Genomic DNA, 17,101 nt, shown 5'->3' on the forward strand with positions numbered 1-17,101 from the left:
GCGAGGGTCTGGGCCCACCCAGCTCTGCGAAGGCTCACATGGGCCCCAGGCAGCCAGCGCCTCTCTGGGAACCCACTTCTTTCCTTGTAGGAGGAGAGGGGAAGCCAGGTGAGCCCCTTCCAGCTGGACACCAGGCTCATTGCAGACACAGGAAATGACCACCAGGGGGGCGCAGGAGACAGACCATTCCTCAGAGCCCAGCCTGCTCCTGGGGGTGTGGCTGTAACTTGCTGTCCCCACCAGCCCTTCCCCAGGGCTGAAGCCCCAACCCTCAGATACAGAACATTTTTCAGGGGGAAGTTCCCAAGATCCCCCCCTTCCTACCTCCCACTGGGTCTTGGGCTGCCTGCCTCTAACAGCCAGCACACGGATAAGCCAGAGGAGAGTCCTACAGTGTGAGTCACCCTGGAGGGGACTAGGGATTGTCCCCAAGTCACCTGAGAGCACATCTGAGATTCTGGAATGGTGCCCATCCCTTCTCCAACACCACTTCCAGGCGCTCCCCAGGGGCTGTGCCTGTCCCAGCCCCACCTGGGAGACAATGACACTTGGCCTTCCCCCCTACCTCCACTGGGCCTCCCTGTCTGCCCCTTTTCACCCCTCTGGCCCCAACTTTCCAGAATGAGAAGAAATCTCCAGCACCAGGCAAGGGTGTCTGACAGCAATAAATTTATTAAGTATCCCCCCAAAATATAAACACAAACCAGTCGAAAGGAAAAAGCCATAAAACATCAGGCCTGGAGCTGACAGTAAAGCAGAGAGACAAACGGGTCACACAAAAATGGAAATGACCTATGGCAGAAGACTGAGCCAAGTGGACTCACGCAGGGCGGGGATGCTGTAGATACTGAAGGACGAACACTCGGGAGCCCTAGGGTGATGCGACTTGACCTGGTGGGGGTGGGGGGGGTGTCAGTGGCTTCATGGCTCTGGGGACAGACCTCTTGGTCCTGGCCGCGGCCACATCCCACCCCTCCAGCTGCTTCACTTGGGGCCCTGGGCCTCGGATTCTTCCTCATCGTCTTCATACATCTCGCCCTCCTCCTCGGCCGTGGCGTCCTGGTACTGCTGGTACTCGGACACCAGGTCGTTCATGTTGCTCTCCGCCTCGGTGAACTCCATCTCGTCCATGCCCTCACCTGTGTACCAGTGCAGGAAGGCCTTGCGCCGGAACATGGCCGTGAACTGCTCCGAGATGCGCTTGAACAGCTCCTGGATGGCCGTGCTGTTGCCGATGAAGGTGGAGGACATCTTGAGCCCGCGGGGCGGGATGTCACACACGGCCACCTTCACATTGTTGGGGATCCACTCCACGAAGTAGCTGCTGTTCTTGCTCTGGATGGCCAGCATCTGTTCATCGACCTCCTTCATGGACATGCGCCCTCGGAAGACGGTGGCCACGGTCAGGTAGCGGCCGTGGCGCGGGTCGCAGGCGGCCATCATGTTCTTGGCGTCGAACATCTGCTGGGTGAGCTCGGGCACCGTCAGTGCGCGGTACTGCTGGCTGCCCCGGGCGGTGAGCGGCGCGAAGCCGGGCATGAAGAAGTGCAGGCGCGGGAAGGGCACCATGTTCACGGCCAGCTTGCGCAGGTCGGCGTTGAGCTGGCCCGGGAAGCGGAGGGAGGTGGTGACGCCGCTCATGGTGGCCGACACCAGGTGGTTGAGGTCCCCGTAGGTGGGGGTGGCCAGCTTGAGGGTGCGGAAGCAGATGTCGTACAGCGCCTCGTTGTCGATGCAGTAGGTCTCGTCCGTGTTCTCCACCAGCTGGTGGATGGACAGCGTGGCGTTGTAGGGCTCCACCACCGTGTCCGACACCTTGGGCGAGGGCACCACACTGAAGGTGTTCATGATGCGGTCAGGGTACTCCTCGCGGACCTTGCTGATGAGCAGTGTGCCCATGCCTGAGCCCGTGCCCCCACCCAGTGAGTGGGTCAGCTGGAAGCCCTGCAGGCAGTCGCAATTCTCACACTCTTTCCGCACCACATCCAGGACCGAGTCCACCAGCTCAGCGCCCTCTGTGTAGTGGCCCTTGGCCCAGTTGTTGCCAGCCCCACTCTGACCTGTAGGGGGTCATGGGGACATAGACAGGGTCAGACCACCAGCGCCTGCCTGAACATCCCACCCTGGAGGGCAACTGTGGAAGCAGCCCTGTGCCTGCTGCCCTCTGTGAAGTGGGGCTGCCGGCACTTTCTACCCGCTCCATGACTCAGCACCAGCCATGCTGTGTGTTGGGGCTGCCACTGCCTGGAGACCAGGGTCATGGGATCTGGACAGAAGCACCTGGAGTTGTAGCTCCTGCTCTGCCTCACGAGGGGGTCCTGGAGGAGTTGATCAGCCCTCCACTCCAGTCCACTCACCCTCTTGCTGGCTGTGCTGGAAGCACAGACTATAACCCCCAGAATCCCTTGCAGCTCAGGATTGGGATGAGGGCTGTGCCCACAAGTTGGGGTGCTGAGCTCTGGCAGGTGGAAGCTGGGTGAGCCCTCCTCCTGTCACTGTGTGAGCACCCAGGCCTTGCCACTGGAGTCACGGGCGTGAGGACTCCCTGACCTCCTGATCAGAGCAACGCCACATGCACATGAACTGGAGTCCTCTGGGGCCCCTGGCTTCTGCCCCCTCAGCTGTCTAAGGATCCTGGAACCTCAAGTCTCTGTTTCACATTGCTCTGCTTGAAATCACCAGTGGTTTCTGTTCCCAGAACAGAACCCTTTCTCTGGGACTCTGTCACCAGCTGCAAGTCGAGAGGATCAGTCCTATCCGGCAGGGACATGGTCGGGGGTGACTCTATCCTTGTTTCTGCATGCAGTGGGGTCCACCATGACAGTGGGACAGGGAGAACTTACCAAAGATGAAGTTGTCAGGCCTGAAGAGGTGCCCGAAGGCTCCAGACCGAACGCTGTCCATGGTTCCTGGCTCCAGGTCCACCAGGATGGCCCGAGGCACATACTTGTGAGCTGACAGAAGAGGTGGGTTATGTGGGTGGCAGAGGTGAGGCACTCCTCCTGCCCTTACATCCTGCCCCAGCCTACCAACCTCCTGCTCTCACCCTAGGAGCTCAGGCTCTGTGGTCAGAGAGGCTGGAACCACGTGTGAAAGGGGGTCGTGGTTAACACCTGTATGAGCAGGACAAATCTCACATCCATGTGGGCAGGTCAATATTCTGCAAGTTCACTAAGGGCACCATTTTATACCAGTTGCTGGATAGGCCCCGCCCGACCTCTCCAGGCGACCCTGCTCTGGATCCTCTCATGGGCCTCCTGAGCCCGGCCCCACCCATTCTTTGCCACGGCATGTGTCTTGTGGCCATTGAGTACACGTGAACCCCACTAGGGCGGCAGTTACTAGGATTCCTTGTCTGTCTTCTGAGTCTCAGGGTACACCTGCCAGCCCCCCAGTAGGGGGCAGAGGTGCTGGGGCCCAGCGGCTGAGGTAGCCCACCCCAGCCCCGTCAAGGGTAGGGGCTCACAAGAGGCTTCATTGTAGTAGACGCTGATGCGCTCCAGCTGCAGGTCCGAGTCCCCCACGTAGTTGCCACTGGGGTCTATGCCATGCTCATCGCTGATGACCTCCCAGAACTGCAGGGGGGACAGCAGGATCAGGAGGTGGTCATGACCCCCGCCAGGCCCTTTCCCTCCCGTACCCTGAAGCCCTGAAGTACACAATGAGGGGTTTGGACTCAAAAGCCTGTACTGGCCCCTTTGAGTGACTTCACAAAAGAGCTCCAGGTTCTGCCACCTGTAAGAAAACTGCCATAATTAATATGCACGTCCATGGTGACCAAAGCCCTCAGGGTGGTCAGGGCCCCGAGACCCAGCTCTGCACTGGCCGAGCAGGGACTCTGGACAGGCCACTTCTCCATGAGGAACTCATAATATATAACACCCTCTTGGGGGTGTTTTTTGGTTTTTTTTTTTTTTAATTTCCTCTTTTCAGATGAGAGAGCTGAGGTACAGAGAACGTGGAGATGCCCACAGTAAGAGACGGAGTCGGGGCCCAGAGCACATGTGCACCTCAGTGTCTGCGCAAGGACATCCAGCGGCAGGGCCTGGCAGTTTCCAGCATGCCATGGGCCAACAGGAACCGCAGGGGCCCTGAGTGGGAGGTGACATGCCTGGGCTCACCCAGCCTGCCAAGCAGAGAGGGTGCAGCCCCGATGCAAGGGCTTACTCTCCCCACTGCCCCCTGCCCTGCTCCTTGTGGGCAGGAAATCATGGTGCTTCTCCCAGGACTGCAGCAGGGCAGGGCAGCACAGAGCAGGGCCCAGCCTCAGGAGCTGGACCACCCCTTCCCAGCTGCGTGACCTTGGGCTGGTCCAGAATACTCTCTGTGTCTCAGTGTCCTCACCTGTTCAGAGGGCTTGATGATGAAGGCAGGTTGTTATGAGAATAAAGCAAGTTACACTGTGCAAAGCATGTGAACAAGTGTGTGGTGGCTACTGGGTGCTGAGTCAATCATTAGCACACATGTTGCATGCAGAGACAGACCCTGGGGGAAGGGAAGGCTGCAGAGCGCTCCACACTCACCCCAGGGGCACTTCCAGGTTGTCTCGGAGCACAGTTTGCCCGTGCAGCAGTGGTCACACACTCTGTGAGTTCCTAGTGCCCCTCCCCTTGGCCCCTCAGGGTTAGGGTGACTTTCAGACAAATGGGTATGAAGGCCTCAAGTAGCAAGGGGCTTCTATGTATGAGCTGGTGAAAAGACTGTTCCATGAAAAAAGCAGTCAGAAAACAGTCTTCATGTGCTTGTCTATGTATAGATGTCTCTGACACATGAAAGTCTGCTCCTGGCAGCTGTGCCTGAGAGTGTGGTCCTAGGTTGTGGGAGAGACTTTCGCACTGCACATCCTTTGGGGGTTTTGTTTGTTTGTTTGTTTGGTTTTGGAAATTTTGTCATGCGCAGTTGTTACTAACCTCTCAAAAGAAAAAAAAAAGATTAGTTAGAAATTTTTAAAAACTTAAACCTGGAAAGTATGAACAGTGTCATTATTATAAAATGCACAAAAGAATCTTGGCAGTTCATCCAGGAAGACTGTTATTGAAGGTCAGCTCCTGGTGAGAGTGGAGGGATGGACTTCTTCCTCCTGTGTGTGTTTTTATCATTGATAAGTTTTCTTTTTCTCCCTCCCTCCCTCCCTTCCTTCCTTCCTTTTCTTTCTTTCTTTTTTTGTTTGCCTTAAGTGTGAATTAACCTTGTAAATTCAGGGCCTAATCGGAACTTCCTACCTCTGCTGTCTCCCTGTGTCCTCCTCCTCCCTGAGGCTGTCTGAGAGCCTGAGCTGGGGGTCTGGGCCCCACAGCCCTTGGACACCCCAAACCTCTAGCTTCAGGGACACCCACGGCCCCTGTAGAGGAGGGGTGAGCTGGAGATGGCAAGTGTGGAGCCAGGAGACTCAGTCACTGTGCCATCAGTGCATCTATGGAAAGTTCTCTGGAACCCATCTGTGGACTGCAAAGGCTTCCAGAAGACAAAGGACTGGAGTGGGTGCAGACCCCAGCACTAGCCAGTGACTCTGCCTCTTGGGACCTCTGTTTTCTCATCTGTAAAGTGGCCGTGATGATGGTACGCACTTCAAGTGGTCAGCTCAAGGCCCGACACACAAAAGCACTCAGCAAATGCTGGCCTCACTGAGTCAAAAGTCCTTAGATGCTATTTAAATTTGTAAAGCCATATTCACTAACAAATAAAAATAAAAGGTAATTTAAAAATCAACACACTTTGGGTTACTGTGGCACAATAAATGATCATCTGCAAGGCGCGTCCTTGAGGGGAAAGGCATGCTGCAATGACACACAGCGTAAAAATGAGAACCTCGCAGCAGCTGCTATTTTTTTTATATGTAGGTCATATGCACAGAAAATGGATGCGAAGAATGGAAGGCTGACTAGTCCCACCTGGAGAGGGGGAGCTAAAGGGTTGAGGTGGCGAGGTGGGCACTTTAGCCTGACCTTCAATGTTTCAACTTTGCAGAAGGAGAATGTATTAATAATCGCTTTTGTAGTTTAAACTAATGCAAATTATAATGCAAAATAAACAGCTTAATAGAATATAATATAAGCAGGTAATAGGGGGCAGGGTATAGCTCACGTGGTAGAGCACATGCTTAGCATGCATGAGGTCCTGGGTTCAATCCCCAGTACCTCCTCCAAAAAATAAATAAGTAAGTAAACCTAATTACTCCCCTCAAAAAAAAAAACAAACAAAAATTTAAAAAAATAAGCATGTAATAAATGACAAAGTACAATTTTATAAGTTAAATAATAATTATGACTATCACTACAGATGAGAAAACAGCCAGATGACGCGTGGACGCCAGGGTCCAGGCCACGGCGACCACGTCAGCCCCTGCGCAGCGGCGCTGTCCGTGGTGCTGACCTTTTGTCACGCCCAGGCTGGCGGTGCGGGCGCACAGGAGCCTGAGGCAAGTAGGGTGCGGCCTCTCCCCCGAGGGAGGGCTGGCAGACTGCGGGGCCCTTAAGCCCCTCCAGGACCTCATGCCTCTCCCTGCACCGCGCACAGCACAGCGAGCGCCCCTCGGGATCCAGCTGGGAGGTGCTGGGAGAGGGGGCGGGGCCTCCAAACTGGGAAATCCCTTCTCCCATTGGCTCAGGGCCAGGGGCCGCCCCTCTGAGGCCCTGCCCAGCGGCCGAGGTGGGGGGCGCAGACAAAGGCTCCAGGACCACCCTGCTCCCCTAGGGGAGGAGTGAGGGGCCTCGGACTCACTCCCCGTTGTGGGGGTCGTGAGGTTTCCCCGCCCACTCTTGATGTAGCCACAAAGGCCTAGACTCAAACTCCTGCCCTTTCCCTCCTGGGCAGGTGCCCCAACTTCCCCGATCATCGAGTTCTCTTATCCTTGGGGGAAGGGCAACACCCAGCCTCATCGCACCACACCCTTGTGAAGTGAAGCTCTCAATGCACCTGGCACAACACCCAACATTAATGCTCATTGTCAGGAGTTGCTAATGCTGTCATGTCGCCCCTTGGGAAAGGCGTGTCCTCTCCTAGCCCCGATCCATCACCCCTCCTGACAGCCAGGCCCCTCCCCAGAGCAGGCGGCCCACCCTCAAGCAGGAAAGCAGCCCCCCTTGCCCACCCGAGTCAGCTGCTGGTGGTGCTGAATAGAACTTTGCTTTCCCCCACCAGGGAGCCCACTGTCAGTATGTGAGCAGGAAATACAAATGACCCAGAAACGGCCTGTCCACAGGACAGGTGCTTAGGGCCTGGGCAGGCAAATTTCCCACACCAGCTTTGAGCACTTGCAGTTCGGTTCTGGAGATTTTCCAGGGCAGGGAGGCCGGAAGGAAACCACTCAAAGGGCAGTGGCTGAATAGGAAGGAACGATTCCCCTTTTCACAAAATCCACCTTCCTCTCATTTGAATTGTTAAAACGGATCAGATATTCGTCTTAAAAACAAATATAAGTTAAGGAAATTAACACAAAACAAATAAAAAATAATAAGCAATCCCAAGGCCAACAGTACTGAGAAGAAGGAAAAATGTCTGCAGAGGACACTGTCCAGCACTTGGGCTGCTGCCTCTGCCCTGCCCCACACTCCCGGGCTGCAGCCTGGGGCACGAGCCTGCTTTTGCCTGACATGTGCCTGTCCCAGCCAGAGAAACTGAGGCTTAACTGGATCTCCACTCCCCGAGGCTCAAGTGGGACTCAGGCTGCCTTCCTTCCATCCGGTGACCCCTGACCCTTGAAGGAGCAGATGTTCGGGGCAGGCCTGGCCTCTATGACCACATTAATGAGTCCTTGGCCCCTTCTGCTTGGCCAGGGCAGCTGTCAGAGACTGCCCCCAGAGCCCTGATTTAATTTGAGGCCTTGGTGTTCCAGGCCTCTCCCTCCCCCCGCCCCCTTCCTCGGGCAGGAACAGCTGTCTCCTCGGTGATTAGGGCGTCTCCCCACTATGCCTTCTCCCCCATCTGAGGCGCCTCCACCCTAGAGCCCAAGTTGCAATTTACATGTCAGCCACGTGGCTGCCCCAGCCCAGTTGTAATTAGCTTCTTTTTGTTCTTGCCTGGTTTCCATGGCAACAGCCTCCAGAGGAAGCCTTTCCCTGGCCCCTTCCCCTCCAGGACCTGTCTCCTCCCACTGCTTCCTTGGGGAACCAGCTCGACACCATCCCGTGCTGGGTCCCTGGCCTTGGTGCTGACAAAGCCATCCCCTCCCCCCACATTGTTCTGAGGAGAACATAGTGGGCAGCAGGCCCCACCCACCCAGCCTGAGCCCTGGGCTGGGCATCTGCAGGGAATGAAAGCTAGAGGGCAGGAGGCTCTGTCTTGCACTTCCTTTGTGACCTTGGGCCCGGGACAGCATCCCGACTTAGGGATGTGACACCTGCCTGCTGGGGAAGGGTGCGGATAACGCAGTCCCCTTCTCATCTCAGTCCCAACATCTGTGAGGTGGGCTAACAATGGAGGGGAGGGGCCTAGCGGTTCCACAGCTCTCCACCCTACCCACCCCTAGCCCGGCTTTGTTCTCAGGTCCAACCCTGAGAAGGTCCCTGAGCGGGCTTGGTCCACTACCCCGGCTAGGTTTGGGGGTTGCCCAGGCGGGGCTGCGCTGAGGGAGAGTCCAGTCCTGGACCAAGGTCATCCTGAGTCCGGGCCCAACCCCTCTTCCAACAAAGGAATAGGGTGGGGCCAGGAAGCTGAGGGTTGTCAAAGCTAGGTGGGGGTATGGGGGCGCCTCTGGTCACTTGGAGGACATCCTGTTCCTGGGGTGGGGGGCAGAGGGAATCATTACCGCTTTGGCGGGGAGCATTACCCAAACCTGCCCACCCCACCCATCTCACTCGAGGCTGCGTTGCGACCCCAGAGAAGAGGGCCACGCCCAGCCGGTGCCCACATCTGCCACTGCAGCTGCGGGTGGATGGAGCGTAGCCGCTGACTTGCACTGTGCTCCTGCAGGCCCGAGGTAACCCGGTCAGGGGCGGAGGAAAGGTGGGTGTGGGAATGGCAGGGGGGGATCCTGGCGTCCCGGCCGCCCGCAGCTAGGCCAGTCCGGTCCTTTTTTTCTCTGCTTCGCAGTGGCGAGTGGGGCTCGGGGTGCGGCTCGGGGAGCACTATGCCTCCCTGCTCCCTCCCCCCGGGGGCCAGCTCGAGGTGGGGACGCGGGATGTGCGCCTGGTGCGGGGCCCGGCGCATGGGGGCGGAGCGCGGCCTCACCTTGGCCCCGATCTGGTTGCCGCACTGGCCGGCCTGGATGTGCACGATCTCCCTCATGCTCGGTGCGTGTGGCGGGCGGCTGCAGGACGCGCGCGGACTGGACAGGGCTGGCTGCGGAGGATCTGCCGCCCCCTCCGCCCGCTCTTATAGGCTGGACCCCGCCCGCCGCGCCCGGCCTGGCGTCACCGCGCTGGGCCAATCCGCGGACGCCGCCGCAAAATGCGGCAGGGCGATGCAGCATCAGCACCGCGCATCCCCGCTCGACCGCGAGCTGCAGCACCTCCTCCCGCCGCCGCCGCCGCCGCCGCCGCCCGGGTCTGGGGGCCCCGGGGGCGGGGTCCGGGGGCCCCGCGCACCCGAAAGGAGGGGCTGGCGAGCTCCAGGGAGGACAATAGAAGCCCCCCTTGGCCGTCGGCACCTGCCCCCGCTGCTCACCCTACCCCACCCAAGCGGCAGCCTCACTCCTCGGCTTTACGAGGAGAGTCTTTCTTGTCCACACCCATTTAGGGAACAACCCCATCTTCCCACCCCAAAAGGCCAACATGAACGCCTCCCAGCTCCCTGTCCTGTGTCGAGAAGGGACAGACAAGGTACTCTGAGCTTTGGCGGATCTCTGTGGGGTGGGGGAGGCAGGAAAAGGCTACAACAGGCACTGAAATATTGAGGAGGAAGAAAACATGGGGCAAGGCTCCAAACGCCTGAGTCAGCAGGGCTGCGTGTGCAGAAGGGTGGCGCCGGGTTGCTATGAAAGCCCTGAGCTTCACTCTCCTCTGCAGTAGGGAATACCCCCCTTCTTCCCCAGGGGGCTGCTATGAGGTTCCAAATGGACCTTGCATGTGGGGATGCTCTGCACCCCTGCCAGGCTCAGCACCTGGCATGTAGCTGCTGCTCAGTGAACACTGATGTCGGCAATTGCCATCAGGACACAAGCCAGTCACAGAAGTGGCAAGGTTGGTGGGAGGTGAGCAGTGTTTTCTGTCTGACTCACTCCCCAGTGTCGCTTGTACTGCTGAAGTCTTGGTCCAAGTGAAGCCAGTGAAATTTGGTGGAGTGGGGTGGGGCTATGTAGGGAGATGGTTTGTGCATAAGGCTGGGGTCTTAGAGGAAAAAAAAATGAGAAAGAGAGAGTCCACTGGTCAGAAAAGAAGGGAGGGAGTGAAGGGGACAGGCAGCTGACTCGACAATACCACTGGCTTAACATCCTCTCGGGGGCAGACGTTATAGTGAAAACATCCACCATAAGGTTCTTCTGTTACTTGGGCAACAGATCTTCAGGGAGGGACTCAGCCACAGCGTCCAGATGTCCCCAAGCAGTCACCTGTGCAGTCTGCATGCTCAGACCGTGCTGGAGTGGTGTAGCTGTGTACGCGCCCCTCCTTTTCCCGTCTTGAAGCTCCCCAGTTTGGCAAGTCTAGAAATGGGTCTTTTGTTCTCAAGAGACTCCCCTCCCCCACAACGTCTCTGTGAGGTGGCTTTCTGTGGTTGGCTTCCAGCTGCCTTGAGCCCCTCCCTGCCCCCGTTCAGGGGGTCCTGGTGAGCACTTTTCCCTGGAGCTGGCTGTGCCTCCCTATTGAGCAAAGGAAGAATCTTTGCATCCTGTCAGCCAGGGCCCCTCACCCTTCCTGCCTGCCTCTGGGAAGGCATTGGGCCAGGCCAGCTCCCCTCCATCCCCAGAGGGCTCTGGTGCCGGCTCCGGCTCGAGGCTGACTCATCGTCCTGTCTCCCAGCAAAGGCTGCCCTGCCGGGAACCAGCTCCCAGCCCTGAGGCCAGCAGGCAGGGCTGGAGCTGTGGGTGTGGGTGGGGTGGGGACTGGTTGAAACAGAGCTGGGTGGCTGGCCAGGGGGCTGCAGGCATTACCAGACCTGCCTTGAAGCTGGCCGATACCTCACTTTTCCTCCACTGATCCTGTACCAGGAAGGGGTTCGACCATACACTGTGCCTGTGGGGGAACTGGGTGGGAACTCAGCCCAGGGTTGCAGCAGAGGGAGGACCCAGAGGCTCCCAGCACCAGGCAGCATAGTCCAGCCCAGATGCCCACTCCCTTGGGGCTTGGACCCCCTGCAGCCCTGGACAGCCTGACTCTGTTCTGGGGGGCCTTGCCTTACACCTCCCAGGGCTGGCTGAACACTTAGCCTTCTCCCAGAAGGGCAGTGCTTGGAGGAGAGCAGACCCCATCCACAGGGCCACCCTGCAGCGTGGGACCCCCAGGACACCTTGGAGCAGACATAGAGGAGGGGCTGTAGGACCGGGCAGAGAAAGGGACATTTTCTGGCCACATGGGTCATGGTGATACTGCTTCTGCTGAGTCTTGTCACCCTGGAGGTGACTGGGGGCAGGGGAGCTGCAGCCTCTGACTCTAGTTGCACTGGGCTGGGGTTGGCATCCCAGAGAAGAAGCAGATATGGGATGGAGTAGGTGTGACTGGGGTCCTCAGGCCCTTGGGGCTGGGCTTCCATCACCTGGGCAGGCCAGCCTTGGTTTCTGGCTGGCTTCTTGGACTTAATTCTCTCCCCTTCCCCCCTGCCCCCAACTCCTCCCAGGCCTCAAGCTTCAAGCAACTTCTGGAAAGAGGCTGCGCCAAACATAGCATTTATTACCAGACTGCTTTCTGGCCCTGAGGGACTGGGTACTGGCCCCTACTTCAGCCTGAGCAGGAGTTGGCTGGCACCGTCTCCCCCGTGTGTGTGGTACAGACAGGCAGGCTCAGCCCCGGTTCTCTGGTCCCTACTGATTCTTAGCATAGAGAAGCCCCACTCTCCCACTGAAGCCCTGCCCCTTCTTCCTTCCCCTGAGGCCCTTGTTGGAAACAGAAGTCTCACACAGCTCACATCCCAGTGTGTGGGGCACAGTCCCCAGAGCCGGCAGCGAAGGTGGGTGCCACAGGTCTCTGGACAGAGGTGGAGCTCCCCAGGTGTGGGGAGAGTGTCCACAAGCCCCCTGCCTGCCCGGTGCCTGCAGCCCCACCTTCTCCCCAGCTGCCTCCATTCCCCGCAGCTCTTCCTGGAGATTCATGCTATCCCTCTCTCAGGCCCCAGAGGGTCTGTGCCTCCACACCTTCAGAGATGACCAAGCCTGTCCTCATTGCCAAGTAACTGCCCCAGCACACGGGAGTCAGGCCACCAGATAGCACCACCTCCCTCTGCCCAGCAGCCGGGCTTGATCGCGCAGACCACCCCTCACCAGGAGCACTGCAGCACCTCTTGGAGTGTCTTCCGGAGCTCCTGGCTGCGGAAGGCATAGATGAGGGGGTCCACGATGGAGTTGCAGATGATGAGGGCAAGGAAGAGGTTGAAATTCTTGAAGATGCAGCCACAGGTGGGGTGCTGAGGACAGAGGACGATGAGGAAAAGGTGCAGGAAGAAGGGGCCCCAGCAGAGGAGAAAGATGCCCAGCAGGATGGTGAGCGTGGCCACGCCCTTGAGGCCGAAGCCCTGGTGGATGGGGCGCTGCCTCTTGTGGAGCCGGGCGATGCCCCGGGCATGCTGGCACGCCCGGGCCAGCATGTGGACATACAGCACCGCCATGAGCGCCAGCATGGCTACAAAAAAGCTGACAAGACAGAGGAGGACGGCTGTGTGATCATAGTAGGTGATGAAGAGGGTGCTGGAGAGGACGCTGGCCACCCAGATGGCCGCGATGGCCCGCCATGCCCGAGGCAGCGTCACGATGCTGTGGTAGCGCAGTGCGTAGAAGACGGAGATGTAGCGGTCCACAGCGATAGCGCCCAGAGAGCAGAGGCTGGACACCATGGAGCCGCAGATGAGCACATCCATGACATTGTCCAGCTGCTGCACCACCGTAGCCCGTGTGGCCAGGGCGCCAGCCTCCAGCAGCAGCATGACGGCCGTCTCCAGCACGTTGCTCATGCTCACCAGCAGGTCCGACGCGGCCAGGCAGCAGATGAAGTAATACATGGGAGAATGCAGGTTGCGGTTCTTCGTGATGGCAGCCACCACCAGCACGTTCTCCACGAGGCTCACCAGCCCCAGGCTGAGGAACAGCCCATCGGGAACAGACACCTCCAGGCACTGGGGCCCCGTCTGGTTGGTGGCCAGTCCAAGGTGGGTGGTGGCTTGGGGGGTGGAGTTGAGGGAGCCCAGCAGCCTCCTCTGGGGGCCAAGCACAGGCATCGTCCTGCCAGGAAGCAGGAAAGGGTCTTCGCTCTCCCGGGGTCCCTCTCAACTCATGGCCTCCCTGGGAAGGCCCTCACACTCGCCCTCTCCCTGGCTGGACAAGTGCCAGCCCAGGCATGACCCAGCCGGAGAGGCCCCAGGCTTCTCCACCAGAGTCTGGTCACTTCGCAGCCAGGACCCCAAGCTCCGTGGTGCCAGCCCTCTGGGCTCCTGCATCTCTTCTGGTCCTCAGCCCACCTCCCCACCTCTTCCTTGGGGGTGTGGCCGCTCAGGTCCAGACATCTCTAAGCTTCTTGCTTTCTCCTGGTCCTGCCTTCCCAGGTCAGGGGTGGGCCGATGTCCCAAGGAGAATGGAGCCTTTCTTGGCATCTTTAAAGTAATCCACGGAGCCCCTCCTCCTGAGAGTGGCCACATGATGGGCGTGCGGCCCTGGACGCACCGTGAGAGCCATAGCACCTTAGATGCCTCCAGATGGCGCCAACAGTACCCAGGCCTGTCCTGGCTCCTCAGAGCTCAGCGCCACTGCAGTCTGGCCAGTCTCACCAACCACTGCTCCCAGCTGGCCGCAGACCCAGGCGCCTGGGCGTGTAGGGCTGCCTCTGGACCTGCCTCCAGGCCCCACACAAAAGCACCACCACCTCTTTGAAACTCATCTCATGCCCTTCTGCCTAAGGAATAGTCATTGGCTGTTGACTGTGCACCCTCAGCCCTCACCCCTACCCCATGTTAACTGGTGGCTGCGGACAGCCCTGCCCCCAACTCCTTCGCTGTGCACTGCTGGAGGGCACCCTCGTCACATCGGCCAGAGGAGACTTAGCTGGCTTATCCTGGGGGAGGAAGGGGACAGAATTGCCTGTCCATCCCTAAGTCCCTATTTCCTCTGCAAAAGGTCACCACAGCCCGGAGCCAGGAACCACATCAAGGGCAGACATCTGTCTCCAGCCACGTGTTGGCCTCAGGACCGCCTGACTCCGTGTGGGTGCCGCCAGCACTTTCTCACTGAAGGCCGCTGGTGCTGAGGACAAACCCTTCTCTGAGGGACGAGGAGGGAGGGGATGGAGCTGGGATGGAGGGTGGAGCTGAGGCAGCAAGTCAGTCAGAGGAGGGCCGGGTGTCCCGTTAAGGTGTGTCCAGTACGCCCACGCGTGACCAGGCTCATGTCCATCCCTGCTCCTTCTGCACAACCCACACGGCTGCCCCCTTTTGCCCTGTTCGTGATTTTTATTGGAGTGTACCATACATAAAAGCGCATAGAAACTGTAAACATGTAGGCTGGCAGATGCCTCATCCTGCACACAGCCGGGCAAGCAGCACCCAGTCAGTCAGTGAATCCAACAATAATTGCACCAGAATGCCGTGGCGTCCTCCTGCCCAGGGAGCCACGTTACTTTTGCCTTCTTTGGAACCTGGTGCACATGGACCCTGGCCCCTCCTCACTCAGTGCTGAGACACCCTGGGGGGCACAACGCTCACTCATGCTCAGGCCATGGTGGGTGTCTGGGTGGTTCCTGACTTCCTGCACAGATAGTGCAGTGCTGTTGTCCCATACGGGGTGGACACAGGCACCTGTGTCTCTGCCTGGTGACAGGCACATCTTCAGCTTTGGTAGATTCTGCCAAACCACTTTCCAAACTGGTGGACCTGTTTGTTTCTGGCCACTCCCCATGCAGAGGAGGACAGGAAGGGCCTTGTGCCCCCCGCCCACTGCCCCTGGAGGACCCCAAGGGGAGCAGAGGGTCCCAGGGCATGATCATGAGGCAGGGGCCGTGACAGGGGCTGTGCTGGCACCACTGCCCTGAACCCAGGCTCTGTCTCTGCCGCGTGAGGCCCAGGACTCGCTGGGCACTGAGAGCCTGCTGGGCTCGGGCTATCTTGCCTCCAGCCCATGTCACCGCGCCTGAGGGACAGTGTTTCCAGCTCTGTAAATGAGGCTTTTGAGACGGATGTGTGCAACCCCAGCCCCACTCCCCCAAGCCTGAGACTTCAAAGGGCGTGAGAACTGGGCAGCCTTTGGCAGGAGACCACAGCCCCCTCCTGATGAGGCCTCACAACTCCCCATCTGGTTCTCACTGGATGTGCCTGTTGGGGAAGTGGTGGGAGGGAGTCACGGGGGAATGTCTCCATGAAATCACAGATCATCCTAAGGCCACTTCCCTCAGCTCGTCCTCCAGTGCCCCCGGAGAAAGTGAGAAACGGCCAGGAGACTGTGGACACAACTACCCCTCAGAGCGCGTACCACCACAAAACCTGACACCGACCTGCCTGGGTCCTGTGTCCTCTACACCAGGATAGTGCCAGGCACACAGTGGGCCTGCAGTGCACCAAGGCTCCAGCCATGGGAGAGCTGGGGCCAGAGGAGCCTCTCCCTGCAATCGAGGGGTGCCCATGTGCAGCCATGGCCACACGGGGAGGCCTGCCTTTGTGGGGGTCCCCCAAGGGCTAGCCAGGGGATGTGTAGCCCGACCCTGGCTATTGTCACAAAGGGACCTCAGGAAGGTCTGGCCCATAGCTGGGGCGCAGGGTCTTGGTCAAGGGCTGTCTAGTTTCTTCTGAACCTGGGGAGGGGAGGGGCTTGTGTGCCCGCACTTTGGTGCCGGTGCTGAAGAGATGGGGTGGGGCCTGATCTGGTGGGAAAGGGCACAACCCATCAGCAACCCATGGGCAGAATGAGGCCCAGGTGGTCAGCTGAGCCTTTAGAGCAGGTGTTAGGTGTGAGGGCCTGGCCAGCTCATCACACCATGAGAGGTAATAACATCTCTGTAAGGACCACCTGCCAGCACGGCTGAGCCCACGGCGACGGGGGGGGGGGGGGGCGCAGGGCGGGGAGCAGGCCTGGGAGGTGAGCAGTTTCATCACAGCCTGGGCCCAGCCTCTGCTTCACTATCCCTAGGACACTGTCTCTTCATTTCAAAGTTTGACTCCTGGTTGCAGGATGGCTGCTGTAGCTCCACATACCACATCCCCACCTAATGTATCTAAGGCTAGAAAAGGCAAGGTGCTAAGCTCTCCTTGCTTGCCTGTCATTTTCAGAGAACAAACCCCTTCCCAGAAGACAACAAGCAGACTCTGTCTTATTGGCTGAAGCTCACCACAGCCACCCTTGTGGAGGACAGTGGCTCCAGGACAGACTCGGTCCCTGGAGCTGGGTGTGGGTGGCAAGAGGGATAACTGACAAGACAGCACCGCGTCTTAAGGGTCCGGTCTTCACCATGGGTGTTCAAGGCACAAAGGCACCCCTCACTTGGAACAACTGAAAGGATGACCTCGCGGGCCTCCCAGTGACACCACGTCAACGAGCAGGATTCTGTTGAGGACTCCCTGGGAGATGGGCTGATGGGTCAGGAGACCAGGAGTGGGCGGACACTGGCGAGAGGTGACCAGGCCACATTTCCCGGAGGCCTGGGGCCCAGATCCCACCCGAGAGCACACAGGTGGCCTCTGTGGGTAGAAGTCAGGGCTGGGAGGGTGCCTGGTCAGGCTCACAACCTCGGTGGCCTGGATCCTTCCAGAACCAAACAGGATCCTCAGTCACAGGCAGCCCAGGTGGTTGTGAACCCGCCCCAGCTGATGCAACTACCCCCCACGCTCTGTTGACTCCTGTATCAAGCACCCCTGATCCCTGCCACGTGCACCCCATCCTTTTGAAAACACACCTCTCCGCCTCCCTCCAACTCAGCACTGCCCTGGAGTTTGTAGCTTCTGTGTCTGCGGTGCCCAAGGGCCCTGGAGTCAGGCCCTTTGACCCCAGGGCCCAACTAGAAGCCCACCCTGGCATCCAGCAGAGAATGCAAAGGAAACC

General features: G+C 58.9%; 1 protein-coding gene across 1 annotated transcript; it reads right to left on the reverse strand.

Annotated features, from left to right (window-relative positions):
* Nucleotides 1–652: 652 nt before the first annotated feature.
* Nucleotides 653–17,067, reverse strand: LOC105080889 (tubulin beta-3 chain). Its single transcript, XM_074349131.1, is given in 5 exon segments — nucleotides 653–2,060; nucleotides 2,844–2,954; nucleotides 3,467–3,575; nucleotides 9,169–9,300; nucleotides 12,343–17,067. Coding segments are annotated over 5 exon segments (2,385 nt in total). The 5' UTR covers nucleotides 13,300–17,067; the 3' UTR covers nucleotides 653–984.
* Between the last annotated feature and the right edge of the window lie 34 nt (nucleotides 17,068–17,101).

Source organism: Camelus bactrianus, chromosome 21, assembly GCF_048773025.1.
Source record: "Camelus bactrianus isolate YW-2024 breed Bactrian camel chromosome 21, ASM4877302v1, whole genome shotgun sequence".
Taxonomy (NCBI): Eukaryota; Metazoa; Chordata; class Mammalia; order Artiodactyla; family Camelidae; genus Camelus; species Camelus bactrianus.